Below are 24,261 nucleotides of genomic sequence, written 5' to 3' on the forward strand. Positions count from 1 at the left end.
ACTACATGGGGAGCAGTAAGTGTGAGCCATAGCTTACGTCATGTAGAGCAAAGTCGGGACGTTATTCTCTCTGGGTTCCTCACTACAAGCGAACTATTTCACATAGTTTCCTTGTTAGCCAATGTTTCTATAAAATACTGATTATATATAATTCTTCTGCTTTTGTAATAACCCAAATGTTATTTCCGTGATTTCATAATAAAATCAATAGTTTAAGTCTAATAGCCAGACCCCTTTAGTCTCCGCACCTTTTATTTTATTTTTTGACTTTTATCAGTTGACTAAAAATCTGCCTAAATCACCTCTTTTGTGTGACACTACGGCAACAATTTCTTGCATGACATCATAACTAAATATTGGCATTGATTCATGCATAGGAATGACAATCTGCTGCATATGATCTCACTGGCCAAGTCGGCTAGTGCTTGCTGTTGTGGACTGGGAAAGCTTATAATTCCATGCACTGTTATCAATCACATCCATTACCGCAGCCCACATGCATTTGACAGCAGAGGTAATAAAAGGAAAACTAAACCACAGAGTGTTTATGATGGAGCACACTGCGTACGTCTATCTATACTTTAAGCCCTGCTCTCGCGCTCTATTCTTAAGAGTAAATTCACAAGTGTTTTGATTGATAACCCCTCCGCTGTATCATTTCAGTCCTTCCCTGTGCATTTATGCTCTCCCTCAGCAACTCCTTTGTTCCCTCTCACAGCTTTTTCTATTGCCTCTCTCAATCAACCTTGCCAAGTCTATAAATACAATGACAAATCTGGCAGTGATTTTGAACGGGGGACTTTTTGCACCATGGCACTCCTTTGCAGAGACACAGCATGGCAACTGTGCAAAATAAAGTGCAATGCATATTTCACTCCTGTTCACGTATACGACTAGTAGAGAGGCTGTGTTTAATGATTATTACCGAGTAATATCTTGAAAATGTCAGACAGGGCAAAGCAGCCTCATTGCTTCTAGTTGAGATGTGGTGTGAGGCTGTGTCAGTGTCGAGATCGTAAAGTAATATTGTAGTTCCATTGCCCTAGTTACTGGATCCAATTTAGGGCATCGCTCAGCCTTAAATTTGTACCTGTCTGCAGTAGCGGGGAAGCCTAGTAAAGCCGTAACAGGATGAGCGATCGACTCATCTGTTTGTAATGGGACTGAGCTCACTGGACAGCACTCATAATTTGACCCGGAACAAGTTTTGACAGAAACAGAGCGGCAGATTAAGATGAATTCCTATCACACCTCCCCCTTCTCCTACTCCACCAGCCTGCAGCCCCGGTCGCTCCCTCTGACTTTTTCCCCACTGGCCGCTCTTATTTGCTGTGAAATTTCACATTAACCTCCAATAACCCACCCAGTGCAGGCAACACCAAAACGACTTTCCAATCCGCGAGCACTCCTCTCAGAAAGATAATCGTTTGCGTTGTCATTTCTCTTCCCCCCCTCCCTCCCCTCCCACATCAAGGAGATAAACTCTAGCAGTGGAAAGAGCAACAATTTGCTGCAGGAGCTCCTGCACCGCGGAGACCTTCCGATCCCATTCTGCTGTATCAGACGCTTAGGAGATGAGGTAAGACTGTTTCTTTAGCCTCCCTTTCTGGTTATCACCCTCAAACAGGCAGACAAACACACAATGAAGTGTCCATGGGCAAGCTGAGCATCTGTTGTGCTTCAATATAGTTTTGGGTTTAACAACTATTTTGGCAAAATATAAATCAAATCTTCGACAAAGTGATGACAGAGATAGAGATGCGATTAGGTGTAATTGAATAAGAATCCTCTTGGAGGAGAAATGGAGGGCAGGTTTCATGCCTCGAATAGCATTTTTCTATTTGTGAGTGACACAAGTTACATTTAACATTTTTAACGTTTGTTTCTTTTGTCTGCATCAGTAATCTTACCAGCTTGCTTGCCTTTATTGTTTTTTTCTCTTCACAGCCGATGAGCTGTTATCATACATAAGCCTCCCAAGGACAGCGAATGGCAGCCTCAGTCACCATAATGTAGAGCCTACATAAGTCCCTTGGTATCGCAGTTAAGAATATCACTTGCAGAAGTGAAGGACAAAAGAGAGAAATACAGGCTAGCGGGCAGTGAAAGGGGATTACAAGTTTTTGTGCGAGAGGCAAGCCAACAATTGAGGCTATAATTATTATTATGAATTGGTTTTGGAAAGACAGAGGCTTGAGAAAGTGCGGATTGTTCAGTCGTTGTGATGGACTGCGCTTCCCTGTAGTCATCAAAGTCCTCATCACAATGACTCCTGTTCAATTAAAAGCCCATTAGACAGGAGGTGCCTGGTTCCTGCATTTAACCTCACTTCTGCAGTGCTGCAGTCACCTTTTGCCCGCAGGACATAATTATAGAATCAGATTTAGAAATCAGAAATATGTAACAGTGCTGAATATTGTATGAGGCAGAGAGCTGTAGCAGCTTAAACTGAGGGCATAATTCGGTTCATGTGGTCTGGACCAAGGTTCAGCACCGTGATACATTGATGCCTTTTAGTTCTGGTCCAGTTCATTTTCACACCAGCTCTTCACAAACGAACATAGAGCTATTTATGTTCTCTGGTGTCCCAAAGACCTCAAGAAATAACTGATTGTTTGTGAACATTATTAATCTGCAATTTAATAAATGAAGATGACCAGGAAGAAACAGGCCAAAAAAAGAGGTGATACCACGAGGGGATTGTAGGTAGGACACAAGCACAGCATCATTTAGTATTCTGACTGAATCTCACCACGCTCACGTGCTGATGTGCATATGTGTTACCATGGTTACAAAAGGATTGCCATAAATATATACTGTAGATTGCATATATAGATAATTTATGAGATTCCTTCCTTGACAGTTCACAGCCAGAAGATGGATTCAATAGGATATACTGGAATATTAAATTCATGCTAAATCACATATCATACTTATCATCCATTTTGATTTTACACCACAAAAGTACGACACCGGGCGGTCGCTGTTCGAGATCGACTTACAACTATCACGCCAGCATCAACGAACCAAACCTCCTGCACAAACGCACCAGTTTGCTTAAACTGAAACAAACAAGTTAGGTGTTAAGGCAACCTTAAAGTCCTTACCAGTGCCACAACAATGCTGGCAGCAACAGTTTTGCGCTTGGCTATTTCATATCCGTTTTCTTTCTGAGAACAATTCCTTTACATACAGAGCTTTGATGTTTCTCTTGTTCTCCAAAGAGCTGCTTCAGTGACATAAACACAAAAAGCAGTGAAGACTATGTTTGCACTTTTCATTGCATTTGATTTCACAACAAATGTACTAAGTCTTTATTATACAGTGTGCCTATTGGATAGCTGTCATAGACCGAAGCTTTGTCTTGTTTAACACGACATGTTGTGTTTGTGCTTGGAGACTATGTGCTTGTATATATGGGCACAAAATATACTTGGTATATCAGAAATTGACACATGATGGATTATTGTAGCCTGAGCACGGAAGAAGGAAGAATCTTACTGTTTAACAGAGAGTGAATGAAGACAGACCTGCAGAATCTAGTCACAACCCATGAAACTAGCCCTAAATCCACACGCGAAGACACATCACAAAGACAGCGCCGTTACAATCACTTCAGCAAACCCCCAACACTCACTTTCCTTTTGCTTTAAGTCACATTTTTTGTTAAATCCGTTGATAAAAAAGAATTTCTTAAAATCCTTCAATTCCACAGGCACTCTCTTATTAATTAGCGAGCTCCTTTTTACTAGCTCCCCTCCTCCCTGTTCCACTCTTGTCTAATTTTTCTGGGCGTGAAAAAGAGCTCGAAACAAAGCCGGGTGGATGAAATGAATTGTTATCCCTGCTAAAGCCCTTAGAAACCTCTCTTGGCCGTCAGATTTCCTCCCAGTTTCTCTGCCTGTCGCCATTGTTCTTTGACACTGTGTGATATAAATGCCGCTGGCAGCTCTGATTACCCCCCTCCCCAGTCCATCTCCTGCACCACTCACTGTATCACAGCTGTAGTTCACTTTATAAATATAAAATGTATTTTAAAAGAACCATTGAGGCTTGCTGGGTGTCCACTGGGTCCCTTTCATAAAAAAAATTGGTAATTCAAGTTTCCTTTAATTGCAGCATTGTAACATAGCTCTTCAACTATCCCCATAATCTTGTGCATGTTCTTTCATGTTAGGATTAGGCGTGTCGGAAGTAATTTTCTTTTGTGTGACTCCCCATGGCTCTAAGATACCCTATGGCCAAAATGACTGTACTGCATGACAGACGGATTAAGTGCAGTTAGGCAATAAGACAGACAAAGAGGAAGAATCAGGAAGTAAGGATTGGCTTGTGAAAGGGGAGACTCTAGGAACCATTATGATGTGCAAGGGAGAAGTCACGTGACAGACGGAGAAAGCTGGAGATGACGTACTGTAGCTACATTTTGGTAGCCTTGCTAGCTCTTCTACTTGTGTTTTGGGTTTCTCAAAACTCTCCACAGCAAAGTGACAAACACAACTTGTTAATCAGCTTGATGCATTTCGCTCTTCTTTCATCTCTATTTGGTTTGAACGAAGCAGTGTCTCATCAGTGTAATTAATGCAAACATGTCCGAATTGAACAAAGATGTTATATGAGAGATTCTAACTAAAGACTTGTAGCAAGCCAATCTACCTTGTTATAAATGCAAAATAACATGATTTTGAAAAATCACAGGAGCCCTCTGATATAAGTTACCTTACAGATGATGTATTTCAGTTTTTTCCCTTAAATATTAAAGAAATATCAAATGTTAAAAGGTGTAAAGTCCAAGGCTGCTCTTTTCAACACCAATGGGTCACAAACAGTTTATTTACACTGCTAACATGTTATCTGCTAACAACATTAATGCTGGCCATTGCAAAATGAACTCCAAACATCACAGAAGTGTACTTGTTTGAATTATGTTTTTTAGATGCAATACACTGCTCTGTGACTCGTGATATCTTGGGTTTGTGCAAGTTTACAACATGCCTTTTGCCACTGGGAAACTGGGGGTGGTCAGTGCAAAATCATAAACCACCAGGTGTACAGGAATGTTCCCCACTGGAAGCCATTAAATTTACAAGGGTGACATTTGCATTTCTCTTTTTGGAAATCAAGGAGAGGCAGTTTTTGATCCACATGACATGCCATACATCTCATTAGCACGCAGGTACCAGATCCAGTGTTTTGCAAAGTAAGTCTTGAAAAAGATGAGGACATTAGGAAATACTTAAAGTTAATTTGGGTATCATGTTGCATTGGCCTCAAGTGATCCATCCACCAACCTCTCCCTGATCTGTGGGGGACATAACAAACTCAACGAAGTGCATACTCACAAAGTGCATACTGACAGTCCTTTGTTGGATCAACAACGGTTCACATCACTGCTACATGTATTTAGAAAAAAACACCATATTTTCTCATATTTCTCCATAAGGGAATAAAACCAAAGAAGAGATAGTGAACTGTGGAAGAGTATGAGCAAAAGCATGAGAAAAGCTTATAATTTCTGACTCACCTTGTACTGCAACTCAAATCTATCAGTAAATGTCCTGGACATTCACCAAAATACCAATAAATACCTAAAAAAGACGAGGATAAAAAACTTGATGAAAATGCCAGTATGCTGGCAAAAAGTCCTGCTGTACGTTGAGTGCCTTTACAAAAACAGAGCCTTTAAACAGCAGCAGGGATTAAACTGGCAAACCTTCAAGTTACAAGTCTTTCTAGCTTTACACAACCCTGCCAGGGGGAAAAACAGGTGTAGAGCTGTGGTTGGAAGGAGAATGTACATGACACAAAATGAGAAGAAACAGGAGGTGGACATACTTTTTAGGCCTGTAGTCGGGGATACTTCTGTCGAGGGAAATGCGGTCACTGAGCTGAGCGTTGTAGCCATACTCCTCATATTTCCCCTCGGCGTCATGACTGTCTTCTCCCAGAGTGGCAGCAGCTCCCCCCTGGCCAAGGCCTCCTGGCCCCTCAACTAGCCCCATAGGCTTTGCCAAACCTGCCAAGAAAATGACAAACCAGAGTGACAATCATACAGCTGTACGTTTGTGTGTGTGTGTGTGTGTGTGTGTGTGTGTGTGTGTGTGTGTGTGTGTGTGTGTGTGTGTAGGCACCCACACACACACACACACACAGGTGATAAGAGAGGCCATGCAGGGGGGCAGCTGATTGACATTCTCCAGTAGTGTGAGGAGACTAGTGTATGGCAGCTGCGAGACCCAGCGGGGCTCATTCATACTGTCATCATTACACTGTCTGTCAATGAAAAAGCTGCAAAAACACCCACATGGACACAGGTGTCACAGATGTGAGTAGAGCAGAAGCTGAGAGACACAGTAGTAACACTATAGCATATACTGTAATATGTGAGTTATAGCGCACAGCTGTAGGTTGGTGTGGAAGTAACAAATTACATTCACTCTTGTTGTAACAAAGTCTTTTTTTGTGTACTGTAATAGTCTGTCACTTTACTTTTACTTATGCATTTTTTATTTTCAGGTATTGTACTGCTACATTTCAAGACACAGAGTAAAAACTGAAGTCATATTACATTTAGCTGATGCTTTTATCCAAAGCAACTTACAATTGCTATATATGTCAGAGGTCGCACGCCTTTGGAGCAACTAGGGGTTAAGTGTCTTACTCAGGGACACAATGGTGGATGATCACAGTGGGGAGTTGAACCCGGGTCTCTCACACCAAAGGTATGTCTTATCCACTGCTCCATCACCTCTCTCACTCACTTGAAGTCGTGATGAACAGTGTACATGAGAACAGAGAGAAATCAGAGAGGAAGCTGCTGGTATGTCTGCCGGTGCAGAAGGGGAAGAGCTCCAGAGAGGTGACACAGTGGAAAAGATACCTGCTGTAATGTGTAATGGTATACATTCACTGGCAGAGCGTTGGGGGATATGATGGGTGTGGTTGCACCCAGGTCGGGGCTTGCAGTTAGTAAACAACATGCACAACAATGCAATAAAATTAAGAATGGCATCATCACGGGTTATGATTATGGTTAGTATTGTTGTAAATGTAAATGCTCTGTACTTGTATAGCATCTTTCTAGTCTTTACAACCACTCAAAGTGCTTTTACACTACATCATTCACACACTGAGCGCTTGTACCCCAGCATACTTAAAAAACTACCTTAATGAATCACTGACTTAATGCACCACCAGGCAAGAACTAAGTGACACAAATCAAACCACCAACAGGTTCATGCTGGGTCTGGCTATGATGCTCATGGTGGATCCTCCATCTGTGACTTCTACGCTCACTTAGGAACTTTTGACAATCTCTGTCACAGCTGACTGCCGAGGATTTGGCTCAAAACTTTTGAAAACTTTGAGGAAGCGAAGTGGCACAGAGAAGCTGAGTGCTTAAATAATGAGTTGAGCATGAACGAGCAGTGAAGTTGAACCTAGAGCAGATTGTGGGGGACTTTGTGGTGCACAAGACTCAGAATGATGTTCAGACGTTTGAGTACAAAAGCAAACTCAATGATTGTTGCGATACACTGCACAGAGGAGAACGTCAGCAACCACTGCACGTTGCCTAACGTGTGCGTGTGCGCTATTCCATGTGTAAAAACCAGGTTGGCTCTCATTTTGCTTTTATGTATGTGTTTGTGGGCTGTAGCTGCAGTGGAGTTTACATTGTGTATACATCTCCATGTTGGCTGCCTTGGTGCTGCTCACTCTGTTGTTAATTCATAAGAAATGTTGCTTAATTTATGTGGCTTAATATTGCTTGTTGCACCTGTTGCTGTGTGATATCACTTTTTAGTTATTATCAGGCATTTTTGTTTAATTTAAAAACTGGCAAATTCTAGAATAAGAAATGTTTTCCAGAGATCTCAATCATGTTAGTCCATTAGTCTCTCATAAGTCTACCCTTAGATACTGTATATAGACCATTGTGACCTACACTCTTCCATAAGTAGGTCCAAAATGAACCCTATTAGAATAAAAGGTTTTTGTTAACAATTAATCTGCAATCTTTATCTATTTTAATCAAGTTTAATTAAGTTATATGAATTCCACACTAGTGTTATTTAAAGTTTGTAATGTTTACAGTACTGTGTGGTATTGTCATGATGAGGGACCCTGTGCTGCCAGCATTATGTTGATGAGAAAAATACATTTCCTAACCCTGCTGTTTTCTTACTGTTATATTGTTTGGCAAACGTAATATCATATGGTGCTGTCATTATGTCATTTACAATGTTGAAAGTACCTCACACTGTGCAGTTGTGTGTCATGCAGGTATTATTTAAGAGCACTTCTCTTTCAAATTAGTGTGATTAAAGTATAAATGTTATACAAAATGTCAGTGCAGCCTTATCAAGTAAGCCTGGTGATGCTTTGGACAGTTGAGATTTGGTCAATAATAATAATAATAATAATCTTTATTTGTAGAGCACTTTTCAAAGACTAGTTACAAAGTGCTTTAACAGGTGTAAAGACAATAAAACAAATACTTGATAAAAGCAAGACAACACTAAAATACACGTTTAAAGTAAATATAAAATATATCTATGCATCCATCCATCCATCCATCGTCAACTGCTTATCCTGCGTACAGGGTCGCGGGGGGCTGGAGCCAATCCCAGCTGACATCGAGCGAAAGGCGGGGTAGACCCTGGACAGGTCGCCAGTCCATCGCAGGGTCACACATAGACAGACAACCACTCACACTCACACCTAAGGACAATTTAGGGTCACCAATTAACCTAGTCCGCATGTCTGAACGGTGGGAGGAAGCTGGAGCACCTGGAGAGAACCCACGCAGACACGGGGAGAACATGCAAACTCCACACAGAAAGGCCGGAAATATAAAATATATATCGGGAAAGGCTCTCCTATAAAAGTATGTTCAAAGAAGGGACTTAAAAGAGTTCACTGACTCAGCTGACCTGATTTCCTTGGGCAGGCTGTTCCAGAGCCTCGGGGCCCTGACTGCAAACGCTCTGTCCCCTTTAGTTTCAGTCGAGACTCAAACAGCAGACCTCTGCCCGAGGATCTCAAGGTATATGCTGGTGTGTATGGGACTAAAAGGTCAGATACAGTGGGTACGGAAAGTATTCAGACCCCTTTACATTTTTCACTCTTTGTTTCATTGCAGTCATTTTCCAAAAATCAAAAAAGTTCATTTTATTTCTCAGTAATGTACACTCAGCACCCCATCTTGACAGAAAAAAACAGAAATGTAGAAATTTTTGCAAATTTATTAAAAAAGAAAAACTGAAATATCACATGGTCATAAGTATTCAGACCCTTTGCCGTGACACTCATATTTAACTCAGGTGCTGTCTATTTCTTCTGATCATCCTTGAGATGGTTCTACACCTTCATTTGAGTCCAGCTGTGTTTGATTATACTGATTGGACTTGATTAGGAAAGCCACACACCTGTCTATATAAGACCTTACAGCTCACAGTGCATGTCAGAGCAAATGAGAATCATGAGGTCAAAGGAACTGCCTGAAGAGCTCAGAGACAGAATTGTGGCAAGGCACAGATCTGGCCAAGGTTACAAAAAGATTTCTGCTGCACTTAAGGTTCCTAAGAGCACAGTGGCCTCCATAATCCTCAAATGGAAGACGTTTGGGACGACCAGAACCCTTCCTAGAGCTGGCCGTCCGGCCAAACTGAGCTATCGGGGGAGAAGAGCCTTGGTGAGAGAGGTAAAGAAGAACCCAAAGGTCACTGTGGCTGAGCTCCAGAGATGCAGTCGGGAGATGGGAGAAAGTTGTAGTAAGTCAACCATCACTGCAGCAATCCACCAGTCGGGGCTTTATGGCAGAGTGGCCCGACGGAAGCCTCTCCTCAGTGCAAGACACATGAAAGCCCGCATGGAGTTTGCTAAAAAACACCTGAAGGACTCCAAGATGGTGATAAATAAGATCCTCTGGTCTGATGAGACCAAGATAGAACTTTTTGGCCTTAATTCTAAGCGGTATGTGTGGAGAAAACCAGGCACTGCTCATCACCTGTCCAATACAGTCTCAACAGTGAAGCATGGTGGTGGCAGCATCATGCTGTGGGGGTGTTTTTCAGCTGCAGGGACAGGACGACTGGTTGCAATTGAGGGAAAGATGAATGCGGCCAAGTACAGGGATATCCTGGACGAAAACCTTTTCCAGAGTGCTCTGGACCTCAGACTGGGCCGAAGGTTTACCTTCCAACAAGACAATGACCCTAAGCACACCGCTAAAATAACGAAGGAGTGGCTTCACAACAACTCCGTGGCTGTTCTTGAATGGCCCAGCCAGAGCCCTGACTTAAACCCAATTGAGCATCTCTGGAGAGACCTGAAAATGGCTGTCCACCAACGTTTACCATCCAACCTGACAGAACTGGAGAGGATCTGCAAGGAGGAATGGCAGAGGATACCCAAATCCAGATGTGAAAAACGTGTTGCATCTTTCCCAAAACGACTCATGGCTGTATTAGATCAAAAGGGTGCTTCTACTAAATATTGAGCAAAGGGTCTGAATACTTATGACCATGTGATATTTCAGTTTTTCTTTTTAATAAATTTGCAAAAATTTCTACATTTCTGTTTTTTTTCTGTCAAGATGGGGTGCTGAGTGTACATTACTGAGAAATAAAATGAACTTTTTTGATTTTTGGAAAATGGCTGCAATGAAACAAAGAGTGAAAAATTTAAAGGGGTCTGAATACTTTCCGTACCCACTGTATATAACAGGGAGAGAGGCCATGAAGAGCTTTCAAAGTGATCAGTAAAATTATCAATTCTAAAACATACTGGGAGCCAGTGTAATGCAGCTAAAACAAGGATGACGTGGTCAAATTTCTTTGTTCTGGTTAAAAGCCTGGCAGAATTTTGGGTCAAGCAAGTAAAAAGGCTGCTGCAGTAATCCAGGCATGATGAGATGAAGGCGTGTAAAATGGTCTCACTGTCCTTAAAAGTTAACATAGCTAAGCTGGTAAAAACATGATTGCGCAAGTTTTGTGATGTGCTGCTCAAAACTTAAATTACTGTCAAACCAGACACCAAGATTTTTCAATATTATCTAGCAGCAGTACCGGAGGCTGCAGTTTCAGGCCCCCCGCAATCCTGGGACCACAGTTCTAGGACCGTAGTTCTTTTGCAACAGCGCCATCTAGTGGATTGGTGGTGATAATGCACAGAAACACGGTCGATGTGCACAGCTGTAGGGTTAACGGGTCAGCATGCATATAATCAATAACTTAGGTTTAGGCACACACCCTGTGATGGTTAGGGTAAGGTTAATTGGGTTCGGGAGGCTGTCAAGAGCTAGCTAGCCAGCCAGCTAGCTGGCAGTATCAAAGTAAACAAGGGTCCTACAACTGCAGTTCCGGTGCAAAAGGTTTAATGCGATTCACTAGGGAACCAGTAGATGGCAGTATTTTCTTTGCCATTTGCTGGGACCCAATTACCAGAATCTCTGTTACGTCTGAGTTCAGCTGGAGGAAATTATTTTACATCAAGTAAGTGAACTCATTCCAGGGTCTGTGGATCTGACGGGCAGGTACATCATCATAAATATGAAAAGAAACACCATGTTTCTGGATAATGTGTCCAAGGGGAAGCAAATATAAGGAAAATAAAATGGGTCCTAAGACTGGCCCCTGAGGCACTCCATGTTTAACTGAACAGAATGAAGAGGCACAGTTATTCACAGACACACAGAACCTCCTATTGGACAGGTAGGATGAAAACCATTCTCACACCCAGGGTAAAAAACAAAGTCCAGTGTATTACCAAGGTTATGTGTTTGCCCATGGACATGTTGTTTAAAGTTAAAAGAAGTGGCAATATTTAAAAAGTCAGTTGCATGAACATTGTTAGGGTCACCAACATGAATATTAAAATTGCCACAAAGAACCACACTCTCATAATTTAAAACAAGAGTAGATACAAACTGATGATGATTGATTGATTGGTTGCAGGCCACCAAGTTTAAAAGAGAGCTTCAAAGGAGGTAAATTCTTCACGGCGTACTTGATGATATTTAAAGTTTTTCCTGTGCACGCTCAGTAGCCCACCACCACGACCACTGACCTTGGGTTTGCTGAAACAATTATATTGAGGTGGACACAGTTCAGCTAGTTGGCTATGGTCATTATTTTGCAACCAGGATTCAGTTAAAAACATAAAATCTAGATTTGCAGACCAAATAAAATCATTTAAAATAAAAGTCTTGCTTGATAGTTATCTCACATTTTAAATGTATTTGTACTGGGTGCTGGAGTTGGTGTAATTGTCCTAATCCTTAATAGATTACTAAGATTTCTGTGTGGGATGTGCACATTTCGGGTTACTGGTCTATGCGTGATGATGACAGGAATAGAATAGTATGTCTGAAAAAAAGAGAATTCCTGTGAATTTCCATAGGACATGTTTTGCCCACTTTACGGTAATAATACAAAAGTTAAATCTTCCCAAAAAGTAAAAGAGGATGAAAAGATTTTGGGGAATGCCTGGAATATCATACACAGAAGACCTTTGACCCACCCATGCATTACTGTAAGGGTTAATTTGTTTCTGACCTGACTGTATTATCCAGAGACAGAATGATAAACACATAATCATTTGGACTGAAACGTGATTTCAACTTAACTAGTCCTAACAAGAATGCTTATAAAGCACCCGGTGCCATGTAGTTAATTTGGATTTGTAGATTTAAGACACTGATTTTTACCGAGACCTTTAGTCCAACAAAAACCACCAGATGTTAACTGAGCCAGTAATGGCTCTATAGGGCTAATTACAGAAGCATTATGGAAGCAGCCCCCACAACTGTAAAGTGGTTGTTTCACACAGGTCCTTTTATCCACAGAGAATCCCTGAAGAGAGGCCAGATTGCGTATCTGTCTGCTTAGTGGTGAATGAGAGCTAGTCCTTGGTCAGCCCCATCACGTTAGGCTTCTTTGGTCTAACACAACTAAATTCAGCACCGGATTTAATGTGTCAGACTTAAAATACCCCCTCTGCTCTCATTAAAATGACTCATTACTGTGATTTAACAGACCGTCACTTTGGTACCGTGACAGTGACATTTTCAAAAAGGGAAGGATAAAAATTGGGTGCAGTGTCAAAAATGAAATCTTGGCTAATGGGGGAAAAGGCCTGTTCACAGATTCATACCTCTAAGGGACAGTATTAACATTATTGGGGTGGGGGGGCTGATTTTTTTTTTTACCCCTGAGGTTACTTAAAACTCAAAGTAATTTAAAAACTCAATATGTTAAAAGGTACAATATTTTTTCCTAAACCAAATAACATATTAAGAGTGGAAATAACAACACATTATCTAACATAATACATGTGTTTTGTTTACCAAGCATTCCTGCTGCTGTCTATTTTTGAACCAAGAGCTACTAAATGAATAGAAAAATGGGGCACAGGCGGCAGATCTGTGCCTGCTAAGGGCTTCAGCAACTTCACCCATTAGTAGAGGAGGCTGTGTGTGTGTGTAAATAGGTAAACTCTAAATGATACTGTACAGCGTTAATACAGAGTAAGGGAAGGCGACTGTTGGCTAGTGAAAAAATGACATTCTCTTCAAAGAGATAATGTTTAATCACTACTAGCTATAAAGATCCACACCAACTGTTTCTTACAACTGATATTGGTTCCAATAGCTACTTAAAAAATAACGCCTTGACACAGAGACATGATTGTTGTCCTCTGCATTTAGTAAAACCAACTTTTAAGATCCATGATGCACACAAAAGGCATATTTTAATATAAATCTGAAGCATGAAAAAATTATAGACTGTCTCTTCAGCAAGTAGAAACCAATGCAGGGCCATCAGGTAAAATGGGCCAAATAAGGTTGGAGCTTTATGGCACTCTAAAATTTTACAGCCAATCACAAATACTGATCTTGAATTGTTGCTACAACACTAGTTGACATGTAAAAATAGTTTTGAGATTTGAGATTTCTATAGTGGGCGGAGCAAAGCCTACATGAAGAAAAGAGAAATCCTATGGAAAATGAGCTCGACATAGCAAATTTCAATTATAAGTAACCTTACCAACAAAGTTAAAAGTTTATGAAAGATATTTTGCAAGGCTCTTTAATATAAAAAAAGTCCAAATTTGTAAAGAAAATATACATTTTAGCTTTAGACTTTTTTAGCTTGCTAACCCAGCTAGCTAAAATGGGCCACGTGTACACACAGGCTTACTGAAATATTTTAAGAAATTGAGGGGGGGGGAAAACAGGTGTATATCAATGTAAAACCTAAAAAAAACATTTAGTAAAAATTGAATTAATTTACGCACAAAACTATGACACAAGACACAACTGTGCAGAAACAACACAACACAATCAGCTCATTTTTAAATGCATTTTTTTTTTCAACTTTTTATTGAATGAAATGTATTTAATATGTTGTTACTTTGTCTCACCAAAGACACTAATGCCAGTTTCCTGCAAACATTTAAATGATTTCAGCAAAAATTTCTGTGTTGTTCTCTCTTTACATTTAACTTAAACTGCAGGCCTGAGATCAGGTAAAATGGGCCAGAGGCAACATGCTGATACTCAAACTCTCATAATTACAAAACAATTGTACTTTTTCATATTTTTTGCCTATTTTAGCTGACTTCACCTCACATACATATAAAAACATAACCTGACCCCTTTCCTGACCGCCCTCATATACTCCCCTAAGTTAAAATTTTGTCCAACAAGAACATGTTGTCAGCTTTATTCATATCTGTCTCCGCCGGCTTGACTATTGTTTGAGTCTTTAAAATTCCATGAAACTGCAGGATAATGTCAGATAATTGTTATGCGCGCCAAGCTTCCAGTGTGGCCTCCACAGAAAAATCGAGCTGCGTCTGTTCTCCATATCAACAGATGGACACACAGACAGTAAGTAAACAGCGCATACCAATGAAGAGCTCAGCTCTCAGCTTCACCCCTCCAGGAACTGCGGAGTAATCACCATATTTGGATGGCCTCAAATCCTCGGGTGCTACTGAAGATTTGTAATTGGAGCTGAATGGTTGCAAACTGGCTTCTCCCGCAAGAGGGATTTAGCATCCCCTGCACCAGTCAATGTGGTGGCATTTTGACAAGTATGGGTGGGGGTTCACGTCACAGACTAGCCATCTGGCATAGCGAGCCATGTCACACAATAACACAGATACCCTCCAGAGCCGGAGACTCGAGTCTGGAGGGCCGCACTGTCTCTGCATGAGTCTTGGAAGCAGGACAATGCCCGCCAGCTTTGTTTTCTGGTAGCTGCGTTATTTTGTTTTGCTTGCCCCTGCCCTCCACTTCCTCTGTCTGACTTAACAAAATTCCATTATGGGATGAGAGCCCTGAAAATGTGATCCACTGTTGCCTGTCTGTAGCACTTCAACATAAGTTTAGAGATTCTGCAGGGGCAATCTCCTGGAGAGTTTGTATTTGTAACATTAAAAACTCACTGCAGCAAATTGATGCTATTTGGAAGCTTTGACTACAAAGTTTTGTAAATCTTTAGCAGGGTTCAGTTTTTATGTAGCTGCTGATAAAGATAATGCCTGGTCGGTAATTTGAGGTAGTTTTGAGTTTGCTCTGATTGGCTCTGGTTTATCTTTTATGTTTTCCCAATTTCGTCTTTTCTTCTTGTGCAATTTGTTTGGAAGAAGGCAGAAAGTCATACAAAAACTAAATGTGTGTAAATTATATCAATAGCAAAACCCAAATACTTCTTTTACATAGCGACGTTTTTCCCCAGAATAGACTGTTTACAAACAAAAATAGAAGCTTTTAACACATTCCTTGCTAACACCGTGAGGATTAAGAGCTTTGTTCCCACGGCGACTGCCTGAGTTAAAAATGTATGTGCATACGGTCCTGTGAGGCACTTTGTATAAAAGCATTCAGCAAGTGGGCTGTTATGTTCTGGTCAAAAAAAAACAAGACAATGACCTCACTTCTCACTGTGAGAAACAAGAGCAAAGACACAATGAATGTTGATTTATGAACTAAAAAAAATATCATACCTGTGGAATTTGACTGAACAACTTAAAAATGTCCGTGTGAAGCATTCTTTCATTCCCTATTTGCGATGCGGGATTCACTCTCCAAGCTGCACATTAGCACTTTCATCATCATTTACTGCCCAACATCTGCTTCTTCCACTCAAGCGTCATTCCCATCCAAAGTGGCAGCTGGATGTGGAGCCTTGAAAAGTCAGGTGCCAGTTTGAATCTCATTGTGTCCAAGTATACATCTGTCTTTGTGCTCGTTCCCCACAATCCATTTGTCCAAATCCCTCCGACATGATACATTAAACCCATAACAGCTATAAATTATACAGCAACCTTCAGGATGTGTCTGTTTTGGCCTTTATAAGATAGAGTCTCAGATTCAAAGATGACCCCATTTTTAATGAATGATTTAAGAGAAAGAGTGGATTTATGTGTGTCCAAAGTGATGCAGCAGAGTTCTAAATATTGATGAAGAAGGGAGGGTGGTGGTTTTCAGTGATCTCTTCAAGAAGAGGAAAATAACTTGTTCTAGGGAGGTTTAAAGCCTTCAAAGGTCAAAACAAATCTATGAAATATTGAGAGCTGGGAGAAGAGCTGCCTTCATTCTAGCACTGCCACTCATAACAACAGCAGGCCATGTCAGGATGTAACAGTTCGGATCGAGAAATTAGTAGACCCCTAATATATTTCTAAAGAAAGGATGTTCATGCTTTTTGAAAAATGAAAGCCCTACCTGAGTTTGCATTACAGTGTGAGTACACCAGATATAGAGGGTCTGGGCATAAAGAGCACAAGCTGCAGAGGCTGGAAATTTAGTTAATATTTTATGTGTTACCAAGCTTTATTCATCTGTTTTCATATATTTTGCATGTTTTTAAAACTGTAGTCAGGTAGCTACATAAAAATTTTCCACAGAAGACCCCATTCATAGTCTCAGCAAATGGTGTATATTGGTAACACGGAATAGAAAGCATCTTCAATCTAATATTAGCAAATTACTAGAGGTAATTTACAGATATCTACATTTTAATCTGTGTTCTGATTTACACAACCAATTATCTACTGCCTCTCGTTTCTTTGTCCAATTGTTTCCTACTGCCATTTAAACTCCTGTGTGCAGGAGTTTAAATGTTCACAGACTACACAAAATATGATCATATTTAAAATGTGTACCCCACTTAATCAAATAAAACTGTAATGTGCTTTTGGCAAACACTGTGCCATAATAGCTAAATGTGACATGATGCTTAATTTAAAAATAAATGGAAGTGTGCATGCAATAGGGGGAGGTCAAGACAAAATAAAGTTGAAGTGTCTATGAAATAAAATTTGTAAGCTTTTGACAAAAAGAGGCTCTTTTGGTCTTTTGCAAGAGTGAGGCTCATGAGGTATAAATTACACCGGTGCAGCATCAGTGAAGCTTTATTCAGCACAGCACAACAAAAGTTACTGCACATATTCTAACGCCATTTGCATCTGTTCAAAGTGTATTATCTCTTCCAAAGTGTATTATCTCTTCATATCTGAATAATGTATTTGTATTTGGATACATCCTTAGTGTTCACTCTAAACATTTCAAAACACTTTTTTGGAGAATTCTGTCAAAATTCTCAAAAGATGGATAACCAATCAAAGTGCAGAAAGGCATTGAAAATCAATTTAAATCATTAATTATCTGGTATACTGGCCTATATGTCCCTCCTTCATCAGATGCCATTATTAAATGTTAGTAATGTAATCACTGCATGACTCTAGGCCAGCAGTATAAATAAGAGGATTGCTCGCTCCATCTGAAATTGCCATTATTGTCTGTGGCTGACTGCTGATTGTCAGGTTAGCCGCTGAATTCATTATCATGATTCCTCAAGGCTGAGCAGAATTGATTCTTATCTGTTTCTGAAACTGTTTTGTCGACCAGAGCCTCATCTCCATATCATTATTAGAATATATTTCATTTTGTCAGGCTTCACCGTGCTGTGATGTGGCGTCCCTGCAGCCGCCGCCATTACACACTGCACAACAATATGTAGGCACACCGCGATATGTATCATTAAGATACAGTCGGAGCATCAAGTGTGTGTCAGCTTGGAAGAGAGAGAGAGTGTGACATTTCTCATTTCTCATCAAGTCTTTGCCCCAGCAGGCTTAGCATATAAACAACGTTGGTTTCTTTGCCATAATTGAGCATTATAGATAAGAAGCATATCTGGTGCTGCAGCTGGGCCTGTGAGGCTGCCACCCAATCAGCACCTACGCACCGGGAGAAGGCCGGGAGTGACATGCATGGCTGATGACGAGCATCAGTAGGACCATGAGCTGAGGGACAACAGCCAAGCTCAAACAATGACACATCCAGTGCCGGTCAGAGGAGTAAACTGAATAGTAGCACATTCACTTGCTAAGAGCAATCTGTTTTTTAAGAAGCTTATTTTTAGAGCATTTCTGCTTCGAGTGACAGAATAGAAGGAGAGAGGCGATGAAAAATAAAGTGAGGTAGTTTTATGTTAGTGTATTCCAATTTAAATGTGATAGTAAGACCATCAGAATGAAAATGATTAAGTTGGTGTTATTTTATATTTATTGGATGTTCTTGTACTAGCCTATTTTGTTCTTTACATCTCCATCTTAGTTTACCTTCACTAAACTGCTCCCCTCAACAGCGATTATCCACTCATACCTTTGCACCTTTACCTAGGCACAGCAGGTCTGTCAAGCTTTGGATCAAGTCCAAGTAGGCTAAAAAAGTCCTAAGACGGCCTTTTTAACCAACTCATGGAGCAATTTGCTAGCTAGCTAAGCAGATAAAATCTATATCAACAGTTGTTACCAGCCAGAAATGAGAAGCCTGCTCTTGTCTACCTCTGCCTGAAATCAAGGACCCATTGTTTAAAAAATTACAAAGTATTTCAAGCGATACATCTGTCACTATTCTACTTATTGTAAACCGCATTATGTGTCAGGCATAAATAGAAATCTTGGAAGATGTAGCAGCACTAATGGAGAGGGACAGGGCTTAGCAAACTGTGAATTAATTCTTTAATCATGTTTTCTCTGCACTAATTGAACATCAACAGCTTAGTTCAAAAAGTTCATATGAACATTAACCTTAAAAAACCTTTTCAGTCAAACTAAACTTAAAATTTGTGCATTTCTCTCTTTCTCAATAATGGCAGCTAATCTTATCTGTGCATAGTGTTAATTTAGTCAGACTCACAGGGCTTCAGCAGGTAAGTACTGGTCAGGAGGTATTTGCTGGTTCTAATGCAGTACTTAAGGTCAAAACAGTGCTTCATAAGCTTGTGAACAAGCTTAAACTCACCGCATCCGATTAGCCAAAGACGGTGGCATCCACAGCAGAGGCAGTGCGGCTGATAACCCTCATGTTGCCCTTTCTGCGCAAAATGGGCTGCTGATAAAGCTTGACCGTTGTTTTCTTGTTGGGAGTCTGGTGACCATCCATCAGACGGCCATAAAAGAGGAATTTTGCGACTTGTTTATGTCCTTCAAATCTAATTGGACCTTGCTGCAGCTCCCATGGAATGCCATTGGTAGGCAATAAACAACAGAGGGAATGGGCAATTACTTCATATCACTGCCGGACATGGTAATAGTTATTGGCACACTGAGTTCTCCTCTCGCCATAGTTATTCCCAATGGTCATAGAATACAATTTGTGGTCTGTGCACGATTTAGAAAAAGGGGCAGTGACCTGGGATATGAGGATATGATTAAGTATGCCATTAAAGAGCTCAAGACAAATCATGGAGGGATTGTGACAGCCAGCGAACGTTTCCAGCCTGTGTGCACTCCTGGGTACACATTGCCACTGTCAAAGAAAAATTATGTAACTGCAATTGATTCCTTTTTCTGTTTCACACTTGAATTGCGTAGAAAGAGACATGTGCCTGTAGAGCTTGTTTTGGGAATTGTAAATATGAATTTTTCATGCTCACAACTGGAATTTGTTGAATTGATGAATTAAGCAATTTGCGACGTGAAGCTCAATTTGGAATTCAGGATTTTAGACTCACACCTAAGTTCAAGACGCTTTTTATTATATTCCTATGTTAACTGGGAGCCAGGCCACTGTGCCAGCTTTGCACTTAGTTCATTGCTCGTTCTTCTCTTCAACCCATAATGGACTGTTACTCTCTCCACTTGTGAAAGACCTACAAACTGTGTCCCAGCTACTTGGACTCAACTGTGCCGAAAGAGGAGTCAGTTTTGAGAATACTTTATGAAGCTGATATGATGTTCACTTACTGTTCATAAAACAAATGACACAAAATGCAGTTATTTTGACTGTGTATATCTGGCTTTAGAGAAGGTGGATGCCATTCAACCAACACTCAGAAAAGTCAATTACCAATTACTCTTTGCCAAATAAAAAATCTCTGCAATTCATGTTTTAAAATCCACCCACTCAAAATTGACGAGACACATTGTCCTTCAGACCTTAAAGGATTTTGCAGACACAGTGTGTTTCTGTCCCACAGCAGGGAAACTGTACGGGGCTGACCGGCTCAGTTGCATTGTCTCTATAAAAAGCTAAGTGACTGAAAGGATGTATTGTACTTTTTGAGAGGCGGTGCCTGCTGGCTGGATGCCAGATGCCAAGCATAACTCAAAGTGACAGAGTGACCCTCAAATAGTTGCAGAAGGTCGGGCAAAAGAGTAAAGATTGTGCCGAAACAGCCCACATTCGCACTGTTTTGTGGCCATAAACCTGTGAAACATCCTTAACAAGTAAACAAAATGTGATTGAGTAAACAATGAAATGGACTGTCAAACCATTTTTTCTGGATCCTTACAATCAGTTAGAAATAGAGATAATTCAACAATCAATTTCTTTTCTGTATGTTCTTGAATTTGGAGTTTTAAGAGCTTTCAGCATTGTAGTGTAGAATTGTAGTTAAAGGGGTATTAAGATATCTGTGACCTCTACTGGTGGCCAGCATGAAATTCAACAACACAACCTGCCTCCTCCTACACAATCCACATCCCTCACAGCCCCCTTCAGCCTGAGCTTTAGTAGCCTGTAATTTATACTGATGATAAAGTCACAATGCCCCAGGAGTGAACAGTAAGCTAGTAAATAGAAACTGACTTTACTGATAGATTAGAAATCAATCAGTAGGCTACCACCTTGCCAAGGAGTAACATTCCACCATACTGATTTCTCATTATTTGGCTTGAGAACAAGACGTTTTAGCTTTTGTAGATGAAATGTTGCGTGAATAGTGTGGAGTTTATTTTGAGTTTGCTGAAATGCTTGTGGGTGAGAAGTTTTATTTGGACTAAATTATATTTTTCAAAAGGCTGAAATTAAGCAAACTTTGCAATCACTGAGTTGCTTTAGATCAACAAGTTGATCAACCCCCTGCAGATGCATTACGATCTGACGCTGGTTTTGCGCACAAATGTTTGTTGGGTTTTGGTCGGTAAAAAAAAAGACATTAGGAGACATGGCCTTGGGCACTGGGAAACCCTGACAGGCCTTTTTCACAATTTTGACATTTAGGAGACAAAACGATTAATCGGTTAAATGAGAAACTAATTCTGTTGCAGCCCTAATTGTCATTCATTTAACAACCACCTGAAGCCCACCGACTCACCACTGATTTTGTTTGGTTAATATAATGGTCAGTGTATATTAAACACTAATTCAATGAATATAATTGAATGCATGGGAGTATGAAGTGTTAGGGGTAAAATAAATAGGGGTAGAGGGTAGAAAAAAAGTGGTTTGCTTCATTACGTTTTATCCCTGATGTAACTAATGTCTCTATATACATAATAATCAGATACTGGATATAAACTTGGAATATTCCATGTACTGTATCCAGTTAAGTCTTTTCAACTATCTGTATGCACCATGTACCAGATCTTTAACATTTTGCGATTGTGTGGCTTTGGAGGCAGAGGACCGTGAGTAACACAGAACCAGATTTTAAAGATTGCGGCTCTGCTGAAAAAGACCAAATCTGCTCCACAGACTAATGGCCATGTGAATACATGCAAGTCTGTCATTCCGTTATAGAGCCATTACATGAGACTCTCCTTCAAAAGTCAGACAGCTTGTTAAATCCGACATGTTTCACCAGCAGTGCCTCCAGTGAAATGAGCTGCTGCTGAGAGACAGACTTCCTCTAAGTGAGATTCTATACAGATCTGCAGACATCAACACCTAAAGCATAAGTTTATGTGAAGTTTACAACAAGTCAATTACGGGTGAGGGGTGTCACAGCCTGATAGGTCGTTAAAGTAACAGCCCAGTAAAGTCTATCAACTCAAATGGTATAAGCACGTACACCAAGTATTGCACTGTAATACATCACCCTGCTTCATTAGCTTCTTAACAAGAAGGGTTAGTGTTTTAAAGGCAGCAGAGCTTTACTCACCAACACGTTTAACATAGTTCCATGTGTAAAATAAAGCAGAATTTTCACCGCTTTACCAAAGAAACGATGCTGAGAAATATGTAGACTATGAGTCATGCTTCAGATCATGCTGCCTGAATACCTTTTAGATTTTGGAAGACAGTTTGGTCAATTTTGAGTGATAACAAAGTACGCTCCTCTACATTGCACACGGGCTGTCGTTTTTTTGGAGGTATGGCCACAATACATAAAGTGTTTATTTGCCTCATTATATTGATTACCTCTTAACCAGTAAATCACAGATCCTGCCCATGTAATAATCAAGCCGTGTCCTACCGTTTAATTGATTGTAGACCACATCCTCCAGCCTCTCCAGCCTCTGGAGAATAGACTGTCTGTCCACCAAGTTGGAAACTTTGCCATTCCTGGCTCGCAGCCTCTGGTCAGACATACGCCCTAGCTGGATGAGCTCCTCGGATCGGTCCTGGATCCTGCAGTAGACCGAGAACAGGATAATTCCCACAAACACTAAAATGTTGACGGTCAGCAAAGTTTTGATTTTGCGTGCCACAGCCATGAAATAGAATATTGTCCGGCCGACTCAGTCAAGCCCAGCAGCTGTCCATGTGTGGTGGCCTGCTTTGCCACCTTAATGTGCGTTGCAGGAGGATGGTTTTTCCGCTCAGGGGGAGAGAAGGTCAACTCGTGAAGACCCGGGGAGCTGACGGATCCGTTCAGCACCGCGGACAGCTCTGGAGGCTGCGCTCGCTTCTTCTCTTAGTGGGGCATCACATCCGTCACATGGAGACTGGAGGTAGGAAAGGTTGCTGGCGGCCACGGTGCTCGGCTTCCGCCGGTGAGCGAAGCTTTTACTCAACTAGCCGAGGTACAGCTGCACACGCTCTGCCGTCGTTTGAGCTACATAGCCTATTGCAAGCGAGAAATGACGCCAGGGAAGGCATTCATCCCCTTGAACAGCCTGAGGCAGTTGCAAAACATCTCTCCTCTGCACCGTGATAAGTCGCCAGTTCCTTAGCCCCAATATGTCTCGTCCATCTTCCAGGAGATGCACTGTAATAACCGCTTGTATCGAAGCGTCCTTCTGCTACCACTGCTTTGCTGTGACATCTGCTTTTTCAAAAGCGTTGTGGTCACTCGATCCGTCCCGCTCTGCAAATATGAACCAGAGGAGCTTATGTCCAGAAAATATGTGCATGCTTCAAAAACACGGCGGCGTTTCTCTCTCTCTTTCTCTCTCTCCCTCCTTGTCTCTCTTTTTCTCTGTGTGTTTGTCTTTCGTCAGTTCATTGTTGTTTCCCTTGTGCGGTGCAGAGTAAGATGAGTTGAGAGCTGATTTGCCCTCAAATGCGGTGGGAGAGACGCAGCCGGACTCTGGCATGCTGTCTCTTCTCCCAGCCTCCCCGCTCTCAGCCAGGGAGAAAAAGCCGCCGCTGCGTCCTGACGTTCAGAGGCACAATCATGAATATTCAGGAGCTGTGTTGGGCTCGCAGGATAAAATAAACAGCACCACTATGAAAGCAGCAAATAATTCCACTTGGCAGAGCAGCCTTCTCCCCGTATCAGTTAGTGAACTGTGAAAACGTGTGCAAAGATGTGTTAACAGATTTTTTTTTTTGCCATTTGATCCGTAATGCGATGGTTAATAGAGTCCATCTCTCTTCTGATGCCGCGGTCAGGGGCTTAAAGCTCTAGTGCCTCACATCCATGTTGCATATAGGTTTTAATTTGCATGTTATGAAACTCCCCCTGCATACTGTACATGCATGGTCAACTTCAGGATGATAATTATCATTTCATGAATCACATGCTTGGAGGAAGATTCAACTCCATCATACTAGAACTAACAAATATGTCCTGC

The 24,261-nt window shown here is 41.1% G+C and overlaps 1 protein-coding gene across 1 annotated transcript; it reads right to left on the reverse strand.

Annotated features, from left to right (window-relative positions):
• Window positions 1–5,835: 5,835 nt before the first annotated feature.
• On the reverse strand, window positions 5,836–23,800 carry LOC119888088 (polypeptide N-acetylgalactosaminyltransferase 9-like; the record flags this gene model as incomplete). The annotated part of the gene is made up of 2 exons (XM_038698521.1): window positions 22,719–23,800; window positions 5,836–6,016 (listed from the first exon to the last, which is right to left on the reverse strand). Coding segments are annotated over exons 1-2 (422 nt in total), but the record flags the coding sequence as incomplete, so codon positions are not given.
• Between the last annotated feature and the right edge of the window lie 461 nt (window positions 23,801–24,261).

Source organism: Micropterus salmoides, unplaced genomic scaffold (genome assembly GCF_014851395.1).
Source record: "Micropterus salmoides isolate LMB-PRFRI ecotype aquatic unplaced genomic scaffold, ASM1485139v1 Ms_hic_scaffold_479, whole genome shotgun sequence".
In the NCBI taxonomy this organism is placed as follows: Eukaryota; Metazoa; Chordata; class Actinopteri; order Centrarchiformes; family Centrarchidae; genus Micropterus; species Micropterus salmoides.